The sequence below is a fragment of the Rana temporaria genome, chromosome 1 (genome assembly GCF_905171775.1).
Source record: "Rana temporaria chromosome 1, aRanTem1.1, whole genome shotgun sequence".
NCBI lineage: Eukaryota > Metazoa > Chordata > Amphibia > Anura > Ranidae > Rana > Rana temporaria.
Genome location: NC_053489.1, coordinates 89,595,355 through 89,620,953, shown reverse-complemented (window position 1 = coordinate 89,620,953; position 25,599 = coordinate 89,595,355). Strand labels below are relative to the sequence as shown.

Sequence of the window (25,599 nt, the reverse complement as noted above, 5' to 3'; positions counted from 1 at the left end):
GAGGCTTACCGGATGCGATGGACCCTAGTGAGCTTATGCCCAAAGGATCAATAAAGCTTATATGTAGGTTGGATGTGAGGGTGAACCGAACCACACCAAAAACATACGGCCAACAGACAACGATGAAGTTTTCACTGGATGGCAGGTGGAAAGGGTAACGCCAGCTGGGAGATATCTCATAGATGTAGAGGAACTTGCCCAGAGTATGTGGAGGAAAATAAAAGGCACATAGCGTAACTCCGCAAAAAAGGGGAACTTTAATACTGGTTAAAAACACTTACAGTTATGTAGGCATAAAAGGACATCAATGTAGAATGGTGCATGGCAGCAGTAGAGTCCCGACGCGTTTCGCTACAACTAGCATCGTCTGGGGTAAGACTCTACTGTTGCTACCATGCTTAAATGTAAAATGTGACCTGTGTGGGAACACTCCCCTGGGGGGTCACCCAATGAGAGTGCACTTCCGGGTCAAACAAGTGTCTTGTACCAAACTGGATATATGAGAGACTTCTGTTAAACAAAATCTATAACAGTATAAGTATGACAATAAGATGTGGCCAGTTAGATGTTTAGAGTCCACTGACCTGATGTGTAAATAGTATGGACCTAATGGCGCTTGATGGTGGAGTTGGCTGGAGACACATGACTTAATCACGTGTAAATCCGAGGTTAACTAGGACCAATGAGAAGGATCCACGTCACCACAGAGCACCGCACTGTAAAAAGACAGCGAATGAGCGTTGCCGTCGTCCCGGTCACATGACCGTGTCTACAGGGCGCATAAACAGATCGTCATCCGGCGCGCCATACGTCCCTTAGATCCGACGTGGCGTCCTATGATGACGTTCATGATAGGCATTCTCTTAATATTTCAGGACGTCAATACGTCCGTGCGTGTATCCGTGTACGCGCGTTGCGTTCCAAGGTGGTTAGTCGAGGAACGCTGCGCTCCACTGTGCGTTCCGGAAGTTTAAAATAACCAGCAACGGAAACGCCCTGGATGTTGGATGATTATAGTGGAACTACAAAATAAAAAGAAGTCTTAATACTTATATGAAGTCCCAATCTACCATCCCCTATTGTTTCACAATTTTTTCATAAATTAAACCGACTTGGCGTCGTCTGAGTACATCTGGGTTTATTTTGTTTATTGAATTTGTGATTTACACAATGCGGGTTTGTGAAGTATAATCTATTTCTTTTCTTTCTTGCATATATGTTTTAACCATTCTTAGATATCTCTCTCCCATGTAAATACATAATATTGAGTGTATTATATTCATATATATTTTTTATTGTACCACCTGTCATGGGGGTCCGTCCAATGCAGAGTCACTTCCTGGACATAACATTGCATATATTGCTCTTTGCATATATAGGCAATAGTCTTTTTTATATTTATGGATAGAAACGTTATTTTTAATTTTTATCCTTTTTATACTTTTCCTATAAGAATCGTAATGTTTAATATCCAGGTGTATTGACATCTGGTAATATGTAGCATTTTCCGCATAAAGTTTTTTGTCCCCTGTTGGTGTTATAGATATAACACAGCAGACACGATTTTAACGTTTTAATTACAATACATACACCCGGTGGCAGTTAATATCTGTTTCCACTTTCTTTTTATTTTGTAGTTCCACTATAATCATCCAACATCCAGGGCGTTTCCGTTGCTGGTTATTTTAAACTTCCGGAACGCACAGTGGAGCGCAGCGTTCCTCGACTAACCACCTTGGAACGCAACGCGCGTACACGGATACACGCACGGACGTATTGACGTCCTGAAATATTAAGAGAATGCCTATCATGAACGTCATCATAGGACGCCACGTCGGATCTAAGGGACGTATGGCGCGCCGGATGACGATCTGTTTATGCGCCCTGTAGACACGGTCATGTGACCGGGACGACGGCAACGCTCATTCGCTGTCTTTTTACAGTGCGGTGCTCTGTGGTGACGTGGATCCTTCTCATTGGTCCTAGTTAACCTCGGATTTACACGTGATTAAGTCATGTGTCTCCAGCCAACTCCACCATCAAGCGCCATTAGGTCCATACTATTTACACATCAGGTCAGTGGACTCTAAACATCTAACTGGCCACATCTTATTGTCATACTTATACTGTTATAGATTTTGTTTAACAGAAGTCTCTCATATATCCAGTTTGGTACAAGACACTTGTTTGACCCGGAAGTGCACTCTCATTGGGTGACCCCCCAGGGGAGTGTTCCCACACAGGTCACATTTTACATTTAAGCATGGTAGCAACAGTAGAGTCTTACCCCAGACGATGCTAGTTGTAGCGAAACGCGTCGGGACTCTACTGCTGCCATGCACCATTCTACATTGATGTCCTTTTATGCCTACATAACTGTAAGTGTTTTTAACCAGTATTAAAGTTCCCCTTTTTTGCGGAGTTACGCTATGTGCCTTTTATTTTCCTCCACATACTCTGGGCAAGTTCCTCTACATCTATGAGATATCTCCCAGCTGGCGTTACCCTTTCCACCTGCCATCCAGTGAAAACTTCATCGTTGTCTGTTGGCCGTATGTTTTTGGTGTGGTTCGGTTCACCCTCACATCCAACCTACATATAAGCTTTATTGATCCTTTGGGCATAAGCTCACTAGGGTCCATCGCATCCGGTAAGCCTCCAATGATGGCGGGTGTTATCACTAATATTCCAGTCTATTCTGAATCACCGTGGGTGTCGTGTCACTGTCATTTGATTGACCATTTCACCTTTAATTTCACGTTTATTTTTATGGACTCACTTACATTCATTGAAAGTGAAACATATGCCTACAGTGTTTTCAACACACTGATTGACACTTTCACCTGAAAGAACTCTTGCACCAATTTATAGACTTTTGTACTTCTGTTCACACATACATGTGTTTTATATAGACATTATCGAATATTATTTATTGCACTACATATTGCACTTGCACTTGCACTTTATGGGCCAGATCCACATACATTTCGATCGGCGCAGCGTATCAGAGATACACTACGCCGCCGTACCTTACCTGGCGTATATTCGAATCCTCAGCGAGTTTGCGACGTAAGTTACGGCGGCGTAGTGTATTTCTGGCGGCGGATTTCAAATTGGGCGGGTTGGGGGCGGGTTTCATTTAAATGAAGCGCGTCCCCGCGCCGAATGAACTGCGCATGCGTCGTCCTGAAATTTCCCGCCGTTAGGACGTCATGTTTTTTAACTTAGACTTGAGTTACGTCCATCCCTATTCACGGACGACTTACGCAAAATTTTTTAAAAATTCAAATTTCGACGCGGGAACGACGTCCATACTTAACATGGCAAGTCTATCTATACGCTGCAAAATACCAGCTTTAACTATACGCCGGAAAAAGCCGACTACAGACGACGTTAGAAAATGCGACGGCCTAGCGTACGTTCGTGGATCGTCGTAAATCGCTAATTTGCATACCCGACGCGGAAAACGACGCGAACTCCACCCAGCGGGTGCCGAAGTATTGCATCTAAGATCCGAAGGCGTACAAAGCCGTACGCCTGTCGGATCTTACCCAGATGCCGTCGTATCTCGGTTTGAGGATTCAAACTAAAGATACAACGCGGGAAATTTGAAAGTACGCCGGCGTACTTCGTCTGTGGATCTGGCCCTAATTATATAAAATTTGAAATATTTATTGCGTTGCATATTTGCACATTGGGAGATGAATATATTCAGCCTTACAGGCGGTATTTTTTAGCACTGTAGTACCTGTAAAGTGCATCAGTGTGAAAGTAGTCTTAGGTAAGTTTCACATAAGGTGCTAGTATGCGTACTAGCACATTCTGACATTGCCTTGCAAGGAACTGGTGGGCACTGATTGCTGGCATTGGTGGGCACTGATTGCTGGCTTTGATTGCCCTTTTTTGCAATTAGGGCATTGATGATCAGTGGCCTGTTTACCTTTTCTTATGCCGCATACACACGCTCTGACTTTTTCGGCAACAAACACGAACGTAGTGAGGTTTCAACGTACTGACGAGAGTTTAAAAGAGGAAGTTTAATTCTCCGGCGTCACCCTTTGGGTTCCTTCTGCTAATCGAGAGTTAGTAGAGGTTTCATCTGTGTGCATTCGCGTTCGTCAAGCAGACATGTTGTGCAATGGGGTTGTGCTAACTTGACCCACCAAAAATATAGAAATATGTTTGATTCATATAACCAAAATACACTAATCCAAAGTAAAGACATTTGTTTTTACTCCGTCAGTATCACGGAATGTGCTCTTTTAAATACGAACGCTAGTTCTACCAGACAGAACGCTTCCAGCTGGTCTTTGATTCTGAGCATGCGCGTTTGTACTTTGTCCAAAAGTTTGATTGCTTGCTGTACACACGGTCGGACTAGGCACCACCGGACTCTTGTTGACGTATAGTTTGTCCGTTTGCAGACCAAACGTTTTGAAAACCCGAAAAAGTTTGTCCGATGGAGGGTACACACGGTCGGTATATTTTGGAAACTTGCTCATTTTGAAGTTTGTTGGCAAAAAGTCAGACCGTGTGTATGGGCCTTTAGTGATTATTACCAGGAAATTAGGCAGTGCACACTGGGAGTTATAGTTCCACAGACTTTCATAATACAGTACTTAACTTAAAGTGGAGGTTCACCCAAAAAATACATTTTTAACATTACATTCAGCCGAGTTGTCCTAATGACAATCGGCTGTTTTTTTTGTTTTTTTTTCCCCGTACATACCGCATTTTCACCGCCGCTTCCGGGTATGTCTTCTGCGGGACTGGGCGTTCCTAATTGATTGACAGGCTTCCGACCATCGCATACTGCGCGTCACGAGTTGCCGAAAGAAGCCGAACGTCAGTGCGCAGGTGCCATATAGAGCCGACTCACAGTCTGGCTTCTTTCGGCAACTCGTGACGCGATAAAGCCTGTCAATCAATTAGGAACGCCCAGTCCCGCAGAAGACATACCCGGAAGCGGCGGTGAAAATACGGTATGTACGGGGAAAAAAAAAAACAGCTGATTGTCATTTGGACAATTCGGCTGAATGTAATGTTAAACATTTATTTTTGGATGAACCCCCGCTTTCAGTAGACAGTGCATAGTGAGCGTTGTAGTTCCAGAGACATTTATAATACTTTATTAGGCAGTGCACACTGGGAGTTATAGTTCCACAGACCTTCATAATACAGTATTTAACTTCAGTAGACAGTGCATAGTGAGCGTTGTAGTTCCAGACATTTATAATACTTTATTAGGCAGTGCACACTGGGACTTGTAGTTCCACAAACATACTAATTTATTAGGCAGTGCATTTACATATAATACTCTATTTTAGGTAGTGCACACTGGGATTTGTAGTTCCACAGACATATAGTAATGCCTTATTAGACAGTGCACATTGTGCTTTGTAGTTCCACAGACATGTTCCCTCAGGATAAGCACCCGTCATCTCCCCGCCCTGTGACCTGTCACATGATCTGCCAGGCGTCGGGCCTATTCTGCGCATGCGCTGATACACGATTTGGTCCCCTTTGCTTGCCGTAGGAGCCGTGCAGTGAGGTTGCTCTGCGGGCTGACAGTTCGGGCGCCATGGAAGTGAACCAGCCCAAGCAGGAACACCTACTGGCCCTCAAAGGTACCGAGGGGTTACGGGGTTTAGTCACTTCCTCTGCTGTTTAAGTAGTGCTATGCCCGTGTACCCATCACTGGCATGGCTCACAGCCTGGCCCCTGACACCTCAGCCTGTATAAGACTACACACCAATGGGACACCCCTCCCCCTTCCTCCCCGGGTACAGCAGACCTCTGTGCAGGATTGGGGTGAATGGAGTTCTTCTCCAGAGGTCAGCACAGTGTCAGGCCTGCTCATCTACCCTGGAGGGGGGGATTGGGGCCTATTGATGTGTGTTGTGGTCATGTATGCCTGTCTAAGCTCCTGTCCACACCATGCTCAGTGACCTGCGTTCTTCTGTACCGGATAAATAAAAAAGTTCTCACCGCCACATTGTGTACAAGTGCAGGGCATAGCGCTAAAATGCAGCACCATGCACGTTAATGCACCACGGCACGCTACCGAAAATGATGCTAAACTTTTATTTTCGCTTTAACCACTAAAGCCCCGGAAGGATTTACCCTTCCTGACCAGAGCACTTTTTGCGATTCGACATCTCCTAAAATAAAATAATAATAATGCAATTTTTTCATATTCTCAAGGGTAGGTAAGACTAGGGCAGCGGGGTGTTTATCATTGTCATTTCATGGGAAATTTTAAGTGTTGACATGTTCAGTATCTATTTACTTAGTTCAACTGCACCTCTTATATTTTACCAAAAGAATCTGTTAATATATTGTGCTTGTGTGCCCTAAAACTTACTTTTAGTGTGGTGTTTTTTTTTTTTTAAGCTATTATGCTAATATCATTTGACATTTGTGTGCCTGGGGAAATAAAATTAGTTACTGACTAAAATGCATTTAGGTTAAAAAAAAAAAAAAATTGACTTTAGAACCACTTTAACCACTTCCTGCCCTCCGGCCGTCATATGACGTCCTGGGCTTTGTGGTGGTATATTTGAATGATATCTGAAGCTACAGGCATCATTCAGATATTTAGCTAGATTCAGGTAGCTGGGCGCATCTTTGAGGCGGCGTATCGTATTTGCGCTACGCCGCCGTAAGTCAGAGAGGCAAGTGCTGTATTCACAAAGCACTTGCCTCCTAAGTTACGGTGGCGTAGTGTAAATGGGCCAGCCTAAGAGTGCCTAATTCAAATGAGGATGAAGGGGCGTGTTTTATGTAAATTACTCGTGACCCAGCGTGATTGACGTTTTTTACGAACGGCGCATGCGCCGTCCGTGGACATATCCCAGTGTGCATTGCTCCAAAGTACCCCGCAAGAACGTATTGGTTTCGACGTGAACGTAAATTACGTCCAGCCCCATTCACGGACGACTTACGCAAACAACGTAAATTTTTTCAAATTTCGACGCGGGAACGACGGCCATACTTAACATTGACTAGTCCAGCTATTTGTTCGACGAACTTTACGCCGGGAATCGCCTTACGTAAACAACGTATCTTTACTGTGACGGGCAAGCGTGCGATCGTGAAACGGCGTAGCTCGCTGATTTACGCATTCTAGGCGTAAATCAGCGTTCACGCCCCTAGCGGCCGGCAGAACTAGACAGCTAAGATACAACGGCGCAGGCCGTCGTATCTTAGCTAGGTTTAAGTGTATCTCAGTTTGAGAATACACTTAAGACGGAGGTTCACCCTCAAAATGAACTTTTTAGCTAACCTATCTCCAGCCTTAATAAAGGCTTGTAGCGTTGTCATTTTTTTTTTAAAATGTGTACACTTACCTGTCTTCAGCCTCACTTCCGGGTCTTCTTCCTTGCGGGGAATGGGCGTGTCGCTCCTTTTCCCCGACGGGGAGCTCTGCGCAATGTCTCCTGGGAGTGAGTGTAGATCCTCCCAGGAGACGCTCTGTGCTCGAGGCATAGATGATTGACGTGCGAGTAAAGCGCGTCACGCCTTCCGAAAATACCCGAGGGGGACTCGGCTCTTTACGCCGCTTGCCGTGTAGAGCTGACTGCGCAGGCGCCCCGTAAAGTGCCGAGTCCCATCTCGGATATTTTTGGAAGGCGTGACGCGCTTTACCCACACGTCAATCATCTATGCCTCATCTTAGAAATGCCTACCTCCCGGGGGAGCAAGAACCCGGAAGCCGGGTGAAAAGAACGGAAAAAAAAACGCAAGTACAGCGGGAAAAAAAAAAAATCCAGCATACTGTTGATGTTAGCAGTATGCTGGAAGTAATGGTATATAGATGTTTTAGGGTGAACCCCCGCTTTAAACATACAACGGCTTCGATTCCGAGTTACGACGGCGTATCTCTTTGTGAATCTAGCCAATTGTCTTTTTTCAGCCGGCGATTCTCTACACCATAAGAACGATCATAGAGGCTGGTCAGCCGCTTGATCGTTCTTACAAGCGACGAGAGGGGACGTCCCCCTCCCACTGCCCTCCGGTGCTTCTACCGACTGATCGGTGAGTCAGTGACAGGATCCGCCTGCCCCTGGATGTTTACCATAGAGATGTGAGGTATTGCCGCAAATGTTAGAGCGAGAGCAATAATTCTAGCCCTAGACCTCCTCTGTAACTCAAAACATGTAACCAGTAAAAAAAGTACCGAAGCTTGGTGCCATTCTATGAATGTGCGCAATTTTGACGAGTGACATGTTGGGTATCTATTTACTTGGCATAATATCATCTTTCACATTACGCAAATACTGTGCGACATAAAAAGTTGAATTGACCGCCATTGTATTCTCTAAGGTCCTTGCCAAAAAAACATATGTTTGGGGGTTCTATGTAATTTTCGAGCAAAATAATTGATTTTTTTTACATGTAGGAGAGAAATGTCAGAATTTGGTCTGGGTGACAAGTGATAAAGAAGTACAGCCAAAGCTTGTTTGGCTGTACTTCTCCTGTGGATTACAGGAGTGCAGTTCGTTCTGTGACCCGTTTTAAGCTGACATCACAGAGCCGGTCCAGGCTGGGACAATACGTTGGATCTGCCCACAACCCTGGATCGGTACCCAGCTTGGCCTCTCAGTCGATGAGAGCCGGCGCCGGGGGCAGAGCACAATGCGGTGACTGACAGTCGCCAGCTCTCTGCCCATAGAGCTCTGAGAGTCGAGGGATCTGTGGTGTTTGATCGCTCGGTTCTGAGTCTTAAGCCTCATACACATGATCCCACAAATCCGTGTATTTTTGTCCGTGAACTTGTTCTGCATACAGACGGCAGAACATTTTCAGCCAACATACACCAAACCACGTGGTTTTTCAGCTCTTTACCGCCACCCTTTGGGAAACTTCTGCTATTGTTGTCTGATGTTTAGCATTTTTTCGGAGTAGTGCTGAAACAACTAATCAATTAATCGACAACTAATCGATTATGAAATGAATCGATTACTATTTTTATAATCGATTAATCAGCCAGTAGCATAATGCGGTTAAAAAACTAAAAAACTAAAATTATCCCTTTATAGTACAAAAAAGCAAGTCACTACTGTAAATATTACTTTCACTGTCCCACAGTAAAAAATTAACCCCTTACCGTAGCGATTATTTGCTCTTTTTGTACTAATTTTAGTTTTTTTAACCCCCATTATGTCACTAAACATCTCAGTCCTGGGGTCACACCTCAGTTTTTTGGTGCTTTTTGCAGAAACACACTACAGTTCATTTACATGGTTTCCTATGGGACACGTTCACATCCATGCTTTTTTCAGCTGCTGCGTTTTTGGAAATGTCGAGGACTTTCTTTTTTTTTTTTTTATGCAAAACGCTACCATTTTGTTTTTTTGGTTCAATATACTTCGTTGGAGAAGCTGCAGAAAAGCATGTAATGCGTTTTTGTGGAAATTTGTGTTTTTTTAATCTGCCCAAAAAAAAAAATGCAAATCGCAGCAAAATTATTTTTTTTTGGTTATTAACCGATTAATCAAAACAATAATCGATTATGAAAATATTCGTTAGTTGCAGCCCTAATTCGGAGCATACGTGTTTGTACTTTGGATTTTAGTCAGAAGGATATGTGTACACACGATCGCATAATCCGACAGAACACATTTGTTGTCGGACATTTTGAGAGCATGACCATCCAATATTTGTTGTCGGGGGGATCAGACAATTGTCCGATGGAGAATACAGGCGGTCGGATTACCCGTCAAAACACATCCATCGGACCATTGTAGTCAGAATATCCGATCGTGTGTACGGGCCTTAAAGGGGTTGTAAAGACAAAAATATTTTCCTCTTAAATTAAAGTCTAACAGTAGCTGATAAAGTAAAAAGTAATGTTTTGCATTATAACTACTTTGATACCTGTTGAAATCGAGCTGTTTTATTCACCTCCGTCACTCCTGAATCATTATTCTCACTGACTTCCTGGTTTGCGGTGCGCATTCATTCTTGCTACATCACGGCCTAATGGGAACTACAGTTCCCATTAGGCTTAGCCTCCATGCCTGTGAGGGATAAGAGAGCATCTTCACGCAGGGCTGTAGTCATAGGGAGGTGGTGAGCACATTCTGCTTTCCACCATGCAAAACGGCTCAGATGCTGGTGGGAAGCAAGAAAAGGGGAGACAGGAAATGGCATTTTCAAACCTGGATTACTGTATTTTGGAGGTCAAAAGGGAAAAACAAGGTTAGTGATATTTAAATGCTCTAGCTTACAGCAATCAATTGATCTAATAAAAAACGAACCTTTAGTGTTCCTTTAAGAGTCAGCGAGGGACAAATGCAGCATCGGATCCATGCCGCATCCACCTAGGTATGTATGATTCCTAAAAAATATATATATTTTCCTGTACTTCTAAGCAGGGTGGATTTGATTTCAATCAAGTCGATTTAAATCACTAGTAAAAAGGCTTGATTCAAATCATAATTTTTAAAGAGCAACTGTCATCTCTGTCCCCCCTGCTGTTGAATCACGACCATCTCATTCACTTTAATGGAACTGCTGGTGATGCGGCAGTGACACAACAAGGTGAGGGACATGGCGTCAGCAGCTGAATAGATGCCCGCTAACAGGCGCTGACATGATGGATCTGAAATAACAGGTGCTCTTTAAATGTAAGGACCTTTTCTTGCTGGTAGTTAAAATCTTTAAATCTTTATTTGCAAACAAAATGAAGGTTTCCTATTTAGAATAATAAGCTGTCAGGTTAGTAAAACAGCGATATGAGAACCAATTCAAGGAAAGAGGAATATTTCTGAACTTTTTTTTTTTTAATCTCATGGTTACTGTGAAATTGTGTGAATGCTTCAATACAGTGCATGTTATCGCAGCTTGCAGAACTGGGATTCATTGAATGAGTTTACCAAAAATGTAAATATTGCAGAATATAGAGCCTCGTGCTACATAACTAAGCTCCATTTCATGCTGAATAAACAAAATTATTAAAGTGGTTGTAAACCCCACTTTTTGACTTTTACCTACAGGTAAGCCTATAATAAGGCTTACCTGTAGGTATAAAGAATATCTTCTAAACCTGTACAGTTTAGGAGATATTCCCCTCGCAATGCGCCGCTGATTGCAGCGGCGCATGCGCAGGGGGAATCCCCGGCTAAAGGGCCGGCCGCCACATGCGCGGGAGTGACGACATCGCCACTCCAGCCAATCACAGCGCTGGAGCGGTGATACCCGGAAGACACGCCAGAGCAAGATGATATCTTGCTCGGCGTGGACCAGGTAAGTTCCCTACACCTCGTTTTAAGGTAAGTATTTCATAATGAGCTAGTATGCAGTGCATACTAGCTCATTATGGCTTTTACTTTTCAGGTGTAAAAAAACAAAAAAAAACAAATGCGGGTTTACAACCGCTTTGATGTATCCTAAATAGAAAATTATCTTTAGATACATTTTACTAAAATAAATGTGATAAAAATCCAAAAAACATTATTTAACCACTTAAGACCCGGACCAATATGCAGGTAAAGAACCTGGCCCCTTTTTGCAATTCGGCACTGCGTCGCTTTAACTGACAATTGCGCGGTCGTGCGACGTGGCTCACAAACAAAATTGGCGCTTTTTTTTCCCCACAAACAGAGCTTTCTTTTGGTGGTATTTGATTACCTCTGCGGTTTTTATTTTTTGCGATATAAACAAAAATACAGCGACAATAAAAAAAAAAAAATTCAATATTTTTTACTTTTTGCTATAATAACTATCCCCCAAAAAAAATATATATATATAAAAAATGTCCTCAGTTTAGGCTGATAAGTATTCTTCTTATTCTTGGTTAATAAAATTGCAATAAGCGTTTATGATTGGTTTGCGCAAAATTTATAGCGTTTACAAAATAGGGGAACGTTTTATGGCATTTTTATTAATTATTTTATTTTTTTACTACTAATGGCGGCGATCAGCGTTTTTTTTTTTTTTCGTGACTGCGACATGGCGGACACATCAGACACTTTTGACACATTTTTGGGACCATTGTCATTTTCACAGCGAAAAGTGCTATTAAAATGCACCGATTACTGTGAAAATGATACTGGCAGTGAAGGGGTTAACCAGGAGGGGGCGCTAAAGGGGTTAAGCGTGTTGTAAGGGAGTGTTCTTACTGTGGGGGGGGCGTGGCTGTGCGTGTTACGTCACTGATCGTTGTTCTATAACACAGGGAACAGACGATCACTGACAGCCACACTAGGAAGGTTTGTTTACACTCACCTCTCCCCGTTCTTCCTCTCTGTGATCCGATCGCGGGACACTGGCGCGGTCGCGACCCACGGCTGTACATCTTAAAGGGGACGTACCTGTACGCCCATGTGCCCAGCCGTGCCATTCTGCCGACGTAAATAGTCGTGCGGCGGTCCTTAAGCGGTTAAATCAAAAAAATCTTTTTTTTTTTTTTTTCAGCCTGAAATGGAGCTTCGTATTTATTTTGTATTTTTATTCAAATGTTTGTAATCTACCGTGTTAATGGAAAGCTACACAATGTATCTGCAAGTCTGCGGAAAAGTGAAACAGTATAACCTACACAAATATTATACCATGAAACAGGTGGGTGTGGTTCGTGTCAATGGTGGCTTACAGTAATTTTCTTATTGGGTATTTCGCACCCTTCATGGCAAAGGGTGTTCTTAAGGTTAAGCTGTTCAGGAAAGCATGATATCCTATAGGGAAGGGGGCAATGGAAGGGATTGTAGTGTTCGAAAAGCTGGTAGGGGGATGGTATGTCCAGCTAGGAGGGGGTAAGTAATAGAGAAGTACGAGTTAAAGAGAAGAATTGGAAGATGACCCAAGGGAGAGGGGGGCGGGGGCTATGAAAAGAAGAAAGGGAATTGGGGGGGATTTTTTTAAGCTGGGTGCTCCTTGGCCCTTAAGAGTGTTTTTTTTTGTATGCTTTATTTAATTTTTCAAAGTAGCTCTCACACCATAGATGACTTGTGGCACTTCCTACCTTTTTTCTTCCTTTGGAAATTTGAGATTGTTAAAAATAGTTTTTTTTTGTTAATGCAACACATGAATTGTATTTACACAAAACTTGATAAAAGAAAGATGGCTCAAGGGTTCACACTATTGTAGGTATGTGTGTAAATTGCATGTGTTGTGGACCCAAAACACGCTATTTAGCGGGTGCGCGGGGTGCCGATAATTTTAAATGGCACTCATGCATCTGAAAATGTGGTGCCTGAAACGGCATGGTTCCAAAGCTCTCAAGTTTTCATAGAAAGGTCAGGACATTTTCCTTGTGGGAAACGCAGGTACAGCAGCCCGTTTAAGTGAATGGACTGCTGTGCCTGTGCACCACCCGCACAGATGTCACCCTGGACTAATTGTGTGCTGAGTTCTGGCAGTAAGTTCTTTACCGTAGTATTATGCAACTAAGATATTCATCATCCCAACAGTTATGTACAATACTTCTACTTTAGGTCGACATAACATGTGATGATGTGGGATTCAGAATGTTGGAGATTCAAATCGATCCTTCTACGTTTCTATGAGATGGTCTCTGTGACGATTATGTGAAGTGAAATTTCTGGAGATTACTGCAACCTGCGGCATGAAGATTAGATATGTTGCTTCAACTAATTTAATGGCTGGAGGGAGTAATATTGAAGCTGTACAGTATTTTGTTCCCCAAGGATCTGCTACAGAACGACATATACTGTGGATCAGACTAGGCCAGCTCGGGACATGAGTACAGAAGTACCTGTGCTCTCAGACAACCTGCAGAATTAGCATTTACTGGCCAGTGGAAGAGTCTTGGGATGTTGGAGTTTTAGCTGTCTATGAAATGGAAGTCGTATTGCACTATCGTCCATCAGAAACGACACCGGAGAAATTGCATAAATTATGTGCTGGCTCATTGGAAGAATTTCCTGCCCGCCACCTGCCAGAGTTTGCACCTTGGTTTCCACAGTACATAACCGGCTTTATTCTACAGCCTCAAAAATGTCCTCCTGTGCCAAGTGATTTCTGTTCAGAGATAGATCATAGTCCTTTCGACCCTTTCCCTGTGGAGACCTTTTTGTACTGTGATCCAACACCTGGTCTGTTAGAGTTCAAAACCAATGTTTATGCAGACAATAACCAGCCAATTGTTTCATCTGAAGACATTGACCCAATCTCCTGTCCTCAGGCTGTGGATGAGCATGTTTCTGGTGGGAATGCACAGTTCAGGACTTGGAGTATATGTACTCAGAGAGCCAGGAGTGGAGACACCAATATTCAACCATCTCAAGAACTAAAAGCCATCTTGGATAAACTTAATCTGAATATCTTCCACAGAGGAAGATGGACAATTTTACCATCGGTCTGTGGAACTCGAACCCTGGAAGAGGTTTGGAGAAAACTGAGCCGATTGCTAAGAGATAGAGTTCTTCCGAGCTGTAATGCCACAATTCAAAGAGATATAAACCAGATATGGATATTCTGTGACTTGCGTTATTGTGAGCATATTGGCACCTTGGTTAGGTCAGAACTGAAGCTTTCTGGTAAAATAGATTTTTCTGTACGTAAACATGGAAACATTTTTAGTTTGTAATGTCCAAAATTTTGGAATTGATTTAAAAAAACAATACAAGTAGAAACGTAACTTTTTTCAAAGGTAATAGCCATTTGTCTAGGGCCCCATTCACACGAGGGGGACTCTGTTCCTACGGAGTCCGCCTGCTCCCGTCAGCTCAGTGGGAGATCAGTCCGCAGATCTCTGCTGAGGCGACGGATGACAGTCTCCTCTCTGCTCACTGAGTGGGGAGGGGCTTGTCGGGCACCGCTGTCTCCTATGGAGCGATCTGATGAAAACGGACAGCATGTTCGTCTTCATCAGATCTTACCCGATCTGCATGGACGGATGGGGACAAGCCCCCCATACGTCTGTTTTTAGCGGGTCGGGTCGGATGTCAGCGGACATGTCTCCGCTGACATCCAACGCTCCATAGGGATGCATGGAGCGGCCGTTCAGTTCCGCCGTCAAAACTGACAGGCGGACCCGAACGGTCCGTCATGTGAATGAGGCCTAAGCCAGTAGGCTGGGTGATTACTGCTGGAAAAAAATGTATCGGCCGTTTTGAACTCTGATCTTTCCCCGCAGCAACGAGATTTGACCAAGGGCCTAGGCTTTCACACATATATACCTACCATGCATGGAGCCTATAGAAGAGATCGGTCCTATTACGTTTTATTGATCCTTCACAGGAAACCTGTTATCACCCCCTAAGTCTACTTTATCCTCTTGAGAGAATTGGGATAAAGTCACTATCACACATTCAAGGACAACTGTACCTTTGGTACAAGTTGTTAATTCAATTGTATCTTTGCTTAGGATTTTTTTTTTCTAAAATGGACATAGAGTTGAACCCCCCTGTGAGGTTTTGCTGATTTCAGGGGCTTGATTTGAGAGATTTCCGTTCACTTTCTGTTCTAATGACTACCTTTTACCAGACAGAAGTACAGGGCAACGGATAATAAAAACCTGACCGATGTTTTAGCAGTTCCCTACGTAAAGGAAAAGTGTGGGAATATAAAATATATACTCGCCTCCATGCTGCAGCATCAGTCCTTCGCTGGCTCTAACCCCAAGACCAGTTGTCATGTGATTGTTCAGTTCTCAGTCAGCTCAGGTCTGATCTGCCCCTCCACTGGGGAGGTAGTGGGAGCGGTCAGGCTCTCGGCCACGTGCTGACATTGTCAGGATCCTTCCAGAGCCTGGAGTGACTCTGTGACATCGGCTAACAGTGAGCTGTGGCAAGGGGTTAGATGATTCTGGGCCACAGAAGCGCACTCCTGTGACCCAGAAGAAGTATGGGCGGAAAAGCTGTACTATGCAGGAGCTTGCTGGGAGTATGGTAATAAATAAGGCCATTCTGAAGCATGGCTGTGCGGCTCATGAGGGGCTGCACAGGGAAGATTGGTGGATCGAGGACAAACGGAAGTCTTTTCATTAAGGGTGTGGAGGGCTTTAAACCCACCAATTTATACTATTTTCCCCAAAAATATTTGAGGTATGACCAGACAGATACACAATCTGCAAGACAGTGGCATTACACCCATGGTCTACTGATCGTGGGTGCAATGCTTTACAGGTCCATTACAAAAAAAATGCTTTATTTAATTTTTTATTTTTTTTACCTGCAAAAAAAATTTTCTTTTTTTGCAACGTGAATTTATCCTTTAAAGTGTGATTGTAGAATTTGGATTACGTTAGATTTTCTGACAGCTTTGTGTAGTGCAAGTGGGCCGTCTGCTTGGTTTATAAAAAAAAAATCTAAACAAATCCTAGGGATTAGATGTGTAATTAGGTGTGTGGCCAGTTTAAGGATTATTATTTGCAATGTAAAATATTATATTTTGTATAGTCTTAAAAGCTTGGGAGTTGATTTACTAAAACTGGAGTGCGCAAAATCTGGTATAGCTCTACATGGTAGCCAATCTGTTTCTAAATTCATCTTGTTCATTGAAGCTTTGACAATAAAACCTGGAAGCTGATGGGTTTCTATGCAGAGCTGCACCAGATTTTTCACACCCCCGTTTTTTTTTTGTAAAATTAACCCCATAATATACATTTTATATATTTATATATATATATATATATATATATATATAACACATTGGCTAAATACGCAAAATGTGGTAAACCACATTCAGATTTTTTTTTTAAATGCTGTAATTATTTTTATTGATATTCACTGGAATTTGGAAGGAATTTTGATGCAGTAAATAGTTTCACACTGTGCTTTTTTATTAGATATGTTTAATGTGTGGTGAGTGTGTGAGAGAGAGTAGTTTAATACCTGTTTACAATATGAACTTTTTGTTGTAAAAATGTAATTTATATTAAAATGTTGATTTTGATAATTGATTTTTACTTTTTATTTTTTTGCTCAAGTTTACAAAAATGAATGTAAATATTGAACCGCTGCACTTTCCCTATTTGTAGCTTTTAGAACAGATTCATTTTTTTGCCATGTTGCATTTTTAGTAAGTACACACTGAAGCGTTTTTACAGCATTTTAGCGTTAAAAATAGCGCTATTAAAACGCTCATAAAAACGCTCTCCATGCATCTCAATGGACCCTTTCACATTGAGTCTTGCAAGCAGCAGCAGCTTTTGGGCGCTGAAAAAAAAAACGCTCCAAAAACGCCCCTCTCCGTTGAAATGAATTGAAAGCCCTTTCACACTGAGGCACTTCAAAAACGCCCTAAAACGTTAGGGTCATAGTGGTGCTTTACCAGCCCATTGGGATTGCAGATGAGGCTTCGCTCGAATAACGCTCCAGTGTGAAAGGGGCCTAAAAGACCATAGAGCACCAATTGTTATGCAGCTAATATGCTAGTAGTCATTTGGTGGAATCTGAAGGGGCAGACACCAAGTATTGGTGGGGGTGTGAAGACTACCTTTAACCGACCAGTACTTTGAATGACAATTGCGTGGTCGTGCGACGTGGCTCCCAAACAAAATTGGCGTCCTTTTTTCCCCACAAATAGAGCTTTCTTTTGGTGGTATTTGATCACCTCTGCGATTTTTTTTTTTTTTGCGCAACAACTAAAAAAACACTGAAAATTTTGAAAATAAATTACGTTTTTATTTTTTTCTGTTAATTTTTTTGTAAATAAGTAAGTTTTCTCTTTCAATTACGGGCACTGATGGGCACGATGAGATGGCACTGATGGACATCGATGAGGTAGTACTGACGGGCACAGATGAGGTGGCACTGATTGGCGGCACTGATGGGCACTCATGGACGGCACTGATGGGCACTTATGGGCGGCACTTATGGGCGGCACTGATGGGCACTCATGGGTGGCACTGATGGGCACTCATGGGTGGCACTGATGGGCACTCATGGGCGGCACAGATGGGCACTCATGGGCAGCACTTATGGGTGGCACTGATGGATACTTATGGGTGGCACAGATGGGCACTGATAGGTGGGCACTGGGCACTGATGGACACTGGGGTGGCACTGATGGACATTGTGGGGCAGCACTGATCTACCCATGTTGCCAGTCAGTGCCCATTTGTGGGCACTGATTGGTATCTTTTTTTTTTTTTTAAAAGCTTCTTTTTTTTTTTTTCAAGACTTTTTTTTTTTTTTTTTGCCCACCCTGGTGGTCCATGTGGCGATCCGAGGGGGGGCTGCGCTGATGAACAATCAGCGCGAACCCCCCCTGTCAGGACAGCCGCTGATCGGCTCTCCTATACTCGCGTCTGTCAGACGTGAGTGAGGAAGTGCCATCAACGGCTCTTCCTGTTTACATCGTGATCAGCCGTGATTCGACACGGCTGATCACGTGGTAAAGAGTCTCCGCCGGAGGCTCTTTACCGAGATCGGTGATGCAGGGTGTCAGACTGACACCCCGCATCACTCGGCATGAAATCCTGCAGGACGTCCATGGACGTCCTGTCAGGATTTCACAACCACTTCCCGGACGTAAATCGGCCATAGGCCGGGCGGGAAGTGGTTAAAGGAACTGATGCTCTTTACTTTGCAAGGTGAAGGTTCATAAATAAAGAGAGAAGATTGTTGCGCAGACCCAGCATAAAGTGCAAAAAATAAAAAAAAAAAAATAAATACCAGCCGCGTCTTAAGTGTGCCATACAGCACAGACAAGCATAATGAGAAAAAAGAAGTCGCGCTAGTTCAAAAAATAAAAAATCTAAAAATAGTGAAAATCCTGTGACTAGTTAAACCAAATAGTTAAATATATGGTGATAAGCACCATTCATGAAGAAGTGCAATTTACATATAACCACTAAGCGACACAAATATATCTAAATCAATACAACATATTGACAGTCCAAGTGAGCCAAAAGGTTAAAGTAGTCCGCAGGTGTGTGATGAAAAAGAATCTTCCGACTAACAGTGATATCAACCACGCTGTGTTTAGACCAACAGGAGACCTCCACCACAGATAGTACTGACTCTTACCAGAATTCAGTAAAAATTAGGCATGAATATCAGATCCAGCAGCAACATACAGGGTAATCTTCAACCAGCAGTATCCATAAATGAATATTCACCAATAGAATCCAGGCTCCATAGATGCAAAGGAAACACCAAGAGAGGAATATAGTGTAATACTGCGCTGGTTTATTGTAGCATAAAAAAAGCCAAATGCTTACTTACATTTCCAAAGAAAGAGATAGGCATCAAGCGGACATAAAATCAGGTACAAGGTAAAAAAAACACAGCCGGCCGGACTGTGTATAGGCGTGCGTCCGGATATCCGGATCCTTACACCTGGTAAACGCGGCAACGTCAGAGCGTCTCCTCCCGACGTTTCGTCACAATGGGGACGTGTTCACGGGGTAAGGAGACGCCCCAACCTGCCGCACATATAACAGATACAGGGGCGGAGCCAACCAGGGAGCAGATCTGGTCACGATCGTTAATCCTCCATTTTGACTCCTGGAAACCCGCAGTTCCTGCTGATGCAGAACACTGCCAAAGTAGGGGAAAAAAATACACAATATTATCTCCCTCCCAAAGGGAAAAAAGAGAGGAAGGAATTAATTTTAAAACCTTCCATTAGGACTCACAGTGTTAAAAACCGGAGGACCAAGGGAAGTAAACCAATATGAAAAAGGGAAATGTATAGTCCTCATATGACTGAGGTCAACGGACAATGCTGCTAGCATATTAATCCTCGTCATACCGGACTTTTATAACAAAATCAAAACTTATGGAGGTACGATCACCAGAGTCCGCCCCTGGTCGTCTGTATCCCCTATATACATAAAAGAACATATAAGATTACTGCAGTAAGTAATCCAGCTAGATAAAATTAACAACATGTGTAAAAGAAACAGAATTGACTGTCTATGTTTACACTAAATAAATACCTTAAATTTTTTTTTATAAATGACATAAAAATGTATCGCATAAGTTAATGAAACATACATAATTTACAATACCACATTGACACAGATATTTAAGAGTCTCTCGTTTAAAAAAAGAGGATTCAACATACTATATCAACATTAAGAACTAATAAATAGATCCATAGAAAAAACGCGACTTTCATATTTGGAATAACCCTCCATAACGGAAATATACGTGGACAGATCTCAATCACATAAATCTTAAAGACTATGAGTTATCCAAAAAACAATTCAAGTCTACCTCGATATTTAAGCCGTGAGGCGAGTAACATTTAATCTTATGTATCCAGGACATCTCGGTCCTAGATATAGATCTAACCAAGTCGCTCCCCCTCCAATGGGCGGTGAACTTGTCGATCCCAAGTTCACCGCCCATTGGAGGGGGAGCGACTTGGTTAGATCTATATCTAGGACCGAGATGTCCTGGATACATAAGATTAAATGTTACTCGCCTCACGGCTTAAATATCGAGGTAGACTTGAATTGTTTTTTGGATAACTCATAGTCTTTAAGATTTATGTGATTGAGATCTGTCCACGTATATTTCCGTTATGGAGGGTTATTCCAAATATGAAAGTCGCGTTTTTTCTATGGATCTATTTATTAGTTCTTAATGTTGATATAGTATGTTGAATCCTCTTTTTTTAAACGAGAGACTCTTAAATATCTGTGTCAATGTGGTATTGTAAATTATGTATGTTTCATTAACTTATGCGATACATTTTTATGTCATTTATAAAAAAAATTTTAAGGTATTTATTTAGTGTAAACATAGACAGTCAATTCTGTTTCTTTTACACATGTTGTTAATTTTATCTAGCTGGATTACTTACTGCAGTAATCTTATATGTTCTTTTATGTATATAGGGGATACAGACGACCAGGGGCGGACTCTGGTGATCGTACCTCCATAAGTTTTGATTTTGTTATAAAAGTCCGGTATGACGAGGATTAATATGCTAGCAGCATTGTCCGTTGACCTCAGTCATATGAGGACTATACATTTCCCTTTTTCATATTGGTTTACTTCCCTTGGTCCTCCGGTTTTTAACACTGTGAGTCCTAATGGAAGGTTTTAAAATTAATTCCTTCCTCTCTTTTTTCCCTTTGGGAGGGAGATAATATTGTGTATTTTTTTCCCCTACTTTGGCAGTGTTCTGCATCAGCAGGAACTGCGGGTTTCCAGGAGTCAAAATGGAGGATTAACGATCGTGACCAGATCTGCTCCCTGGTTGGCTCCGCCCCTGTATCTGTTATATGTGCGGCAGGTTGGGGCGTCTCCTTACCCCGTGAACACGTCCCCATTGTGACGAAACGTCGGGAGGAGACGCTCTGACGTTGCCGCGTTTACCAGGTGTAAGGATCCGGATATCCGGACGCACGCCTATACACAGTCCGGCCGGCTGTGTTTTTTTTACCTTGTACCTGATTTTATGTCCGCTTGATGCCTATCTCTTTCTTTGGAAATGTAAGTAAGCATTTGGCTTTTTTTATGCTACAATAAACCAGCGCAGTATTACACTATATTCCTCTCTTGGTGTTTCCTTTGCATCTATGGAGCCTGGATTCTATTGGTGAATATTCATTTATGGATACTGCTGGTTGAAGATTACCCTGTATGTTGCTGCTGGATCTGATATTCATGCCTAATTTTTACTGAATTCTGGTAAGAGTCAGTACTATCTGTGGTGGAGGTCTCCTGTTGGTCTAAACACAGCGTGGTTGATATCACTGTTAGTCGGAAGATTCTTTTTCATCACACACCTGCGGACTACTTTAACCTTTTGGCTCACTTGGACTGTCAATATGTTGTATTGATTTAGATATATTTGTGTCGCTTAGTGGTTATATGTAAATTGCACTTCTTCATGAATGGTGCTTATCACCATATATTTAACTATTTGGTTTAACTAGTCACAGGATTTTCACTATTTTTAGATTTTTTATTTTTTGAACTAGCGAAGGTTCATAAATACCTGGTTTTGTACTTTAGAAAATCCTGTTTTTTTATTTTATCCCATTACCCTTTACACATGATTGGGTATTCAAAGTGAACATAGTCATGGTTCACTTGCAGACCCAGAGTTGTTTTTTTAGTTTATTAATGGAAATGTGACCCGGCTTTAACTGCTTGCCGACCACCCCACATACTTAATACTACGGCAGGATCCCGTACCTAGTACGTGATCTGGCACTTCCAGGTAGGTGGCTGGCGCTGTGATTAGACGCCACATCAGCTGATCAGCGAGGAGAGACACAGGACAGAGCTCTGCCTATGTAAACAAGGCAGAGCTCTGTTCTGTCAGCATGGATGTGATGGATTTTCTTTGCAGGGAAAGAAAATCCATCGGATCCTTAGTAAAAACAGCACACATAAGCACTGGTTAGATATACGTTTAATACTTTGATCACTCTAGATATTTAACTCCTTCCTAGCCAGTGTTATTTGTACAGTGACAGTGCATATTTTTCGCACTGATCACTGTATTAGTGTCACTGGTTCCCACAGAGTGTCAAAAGTGTCAATCGGCGTCCAATTGTCCGCCACAATATTGCAGTCCCGCTATAAGTCACTGATCACCACCATTACTAGTATTAAAATAAAAAAAATTAATAAAATATTCTAGTATATATCCCATAGTTTGTAGACACTATAACTTTTGTGCAAACCAATCAATAATATACACTTATTGTTATTTTTTTATTTTTTACCAACCATATGTAGCAGAATACATATTGGTCTATATTTATGAAGAAATGTTTTATATTTTTTTGAGCACACTGAGCAGTTTTATGAAGTGCGTTTGCGTTTAAAAAAAAAGCTCAAGAAAATTACATCCCTTTTTTAAAATGATACGCATGTCTTCACAATGGTACGTTGCAGTGTTTAGAAATTCTGCTTGGCACATTTTTGATGCGTATTTGGTCAAACGCAGATAACCTTATTATCGGCCGATATTTCGGTGCATGCCTACAGTGCTTGCACCACATTCCTGTTTTTGTTTTTTAACAAAATTGGACCACATTCCTGTTTAAATTGCATGCGATTCTCTGCAGTACCATTTGAGCCCATTCATTTTGTATGGGCTCAGATCGCACCACAAAGGTATTGGTTTTGAGTATCTGACCTTTTTCATGAGTATTCAGTATACCGATTATTGGGTCAACCCTATAAAGAATACCCATTTTACATGCAGAGAAAATAAACAACATTTTTGCTCGCACATGATTGGATGATGGAAGTCAGCAGAGCTTCCCTTCATTTACCAAGCTCTGGAACAACTGCTCTTGCAAAAGAGTACAGTCTATTTGCCTATAGTAAATGAACCCCATAGAGCAGTGATGGCGAACCTTGGCACCCCAGATGTTTTGGAACTACATTTCTCATGATACCTCATGCACTCTGCAGTGTAGCATTATGGGAAATGTAGTTCCCAAACAACTGGGGTGTAAAGGTTTGTCATCACTGCCATATAGCCTCTTCTGTCATAAAAAATCCTACCTGTCAGCAATCTTTATGGTCATTGCCCATTACAGGTGGGCTAAACTTGCTAGTCTAAATTAAATGCAAGACCCTTTTCACACTGCAGCGGCGCTCGGTTTTGCGTCGCTTTTCGGCCGCTAGCGGCCATGCTGTCCATGGCCTGATTACATGCTTTTCTGCATTGGGTTTATATTTTCTCCTTTTTGTATGGGTTTCTTCCGGATGGCAAAGTTCTCATCCACATTCTAATTCAGGGGTCTCCAAATATGGCCCTTTGCTTGCCTTTAGCCAGCCTTATTCCTCCCACTGACACCAACAATGGGGTACTATTCCTCCCACTGACTCCAACAATGGGGTACTATTCCTCCCACTGACTCCAACAATGGGGTACTATTCCTCCCACTGACTCCAACAATGGGGTACTATTCCTCCCACTGACTCCAACAATGGGGTACTATTCCTCCCACTGACACCAATGATGTAATTTTTTTTATCTCCTACCAACCACCAAGCTTTGGCATTGTTTACTCCCGCTAAAGTTTGAAGGGCAGTAAACTGGCCCTTTTGTTTCAAAAGTTTGGAGACCCCTGAGATAATGCATCAAGGTAGGTTATTTCTGTATCTGTTCAGTGTCTACGCTGATTGTATGAAAGGACTGTAAAGCGCTGCTTGAAATGTTGCGCTTTGTAAATAGAAGAAAAAAAACAATGACTGAAAATGCAATTTTTATTCCCCCCCCCCCCCTTTTCTCTTTCCAGTGATGCGTCTCACAAAACCAACTTTATTTACCAATATCCCAGTAACATGTGAAGAACGAGACCTTCCAGGTAAAATGTTTTCTGCATTAAACAAAAAAGCAAACATCAATGAGTTTTTTGTTTGGGGGGGGGGGGGGGGGGGTTAATGGATGATGTAATATGTGTATGCCTACTGTATCTGATTTTTCGAATGTAGAATGCTCTAATTTGTATATGATGTTGTTGAAAACAATAAAAAAAATTACTGAATTTAAAAATAAAACATCAATGAGTTGATTCATTTAATCAAGTATTTGATTTGCCTTAGACCCCTTAGATTTTCTGCAGATTCTTGTCTTCAGATTTACAAAAACCATATAATATGAGATCAAACCTTGAGAGTTTCAATTTGTATGCAATCAGGCAAGCCCTTACACTACATGGTTCTGGCAAATCTGAAGACAAAAATCTTCAGAAAATCTAATAGTGTGTATGGGGTCTTAGGGCATGTGTCGACTGACTTTTATCCACTTCAATTGTGTTGTACATTTCCATGACTAGGACAGGTTGAAGCAGGTTAGAATGATGTTAAATGTACCTGAAAATTAATTCTAAATGATCTCTGAAGCACCCCAAACTGATGCCATTGACACAAGCCCAAAGACCGCCAACACAGGCCCATAAAGTGGGCAAATCTATAAACGCATTCAGTCATCTCAGCAATACGTGCACATTTACCCATGTTTAGTCTTTAAAAATGCTTTGCGTATACAGGAATACCTGGTGACCCTGACAGATATTCAGGGAGCTCCTAACATCCTGCACTGAGCGAACAATGCTGCCTTTGCTATTCCCTACATAATTCACAGGAATCTGTGAATGAAGAAACTACAAGTCCTGTCTGCCACCACGACAGACAGCCGGTAGTGCTCAATTGATCCCTTGTAGTTCATACTCTTCCTCCAGCTTTGGAAATAAAAGTCCATAAGGAGACGCAGGCAAAAAAAATGGACGTAGTGTGTGCAGGAGCCTGACATTGCAGCCGCGATCCACTGATTGCGGGTGCAATGCTCTGCAGGCGCCTAAGAAAAATTAATAATAATTCACAAATGTGATATTTGAAAAACCTTTGACCAGCACACGGAATTGCCTTATACATTTTATTTTTTTGCCACATTCTCACAGAACACGTTTATGTGCACTTTCACTGGACAAATAGCTTTGCAAACTTTTGATAAACCGTTTGGTTTGGAAAAGGCTGCTGACCCCTAAGCTAAGGACTTTTGACTTTTCTGCATACTTGCTTTGGGTCAGTGACTCAGAGTTTGATTAAGGCTTGGGTCACACTGGTGCGACATGGGGATCCGACTTGTGAGGGCGCAAGTTGCATGACATGTCAAATTAAATGTTTCCCTATGAGAGCCGTCCTAACTGATCGACACGAGTTGCTCCGACTTTTGAAAAGGTTCCTGCACTACTTTGATACA

The 25,599-nt window shown here is 42.3% G+C and overlaps 1 protein-coding gene across 4 annotated transcripts in view; it reads left to right on the top strand.

The window, feature by feature from the left end:
* The first annotated feature begins 5,499 nt into the window (after positions 1-5,499).
* Positions 5,500-25,599, top strand: part of TRAPPC13 (trafficking protein particle complex subunit 13) — a 47,553-nt gene continuing 27,453 nt past the window's right edge. For 2 of the 4 annotated variants that reach the window (XM_040340215.1, XM_040340196.1), the window contains exons 1-2: positions 5,500-5,627; positions 24,134-24,202. In XM_040340215.1, coding sequence (XP_040196149.1) covers positions 5,582-5,627; positions 24,134-24,202 — 115 coding nt within the window. In that variant the 5' untranslated portion in view covers positions 5,500-5,581. The remainder of the gene's footprint in view (positions 5,628-24,133; positions 24,203-25,599) is intronic. The other 2 variants (XM_040340207.1, XM_040340189.1) reach the window with 1 other exon arrangement.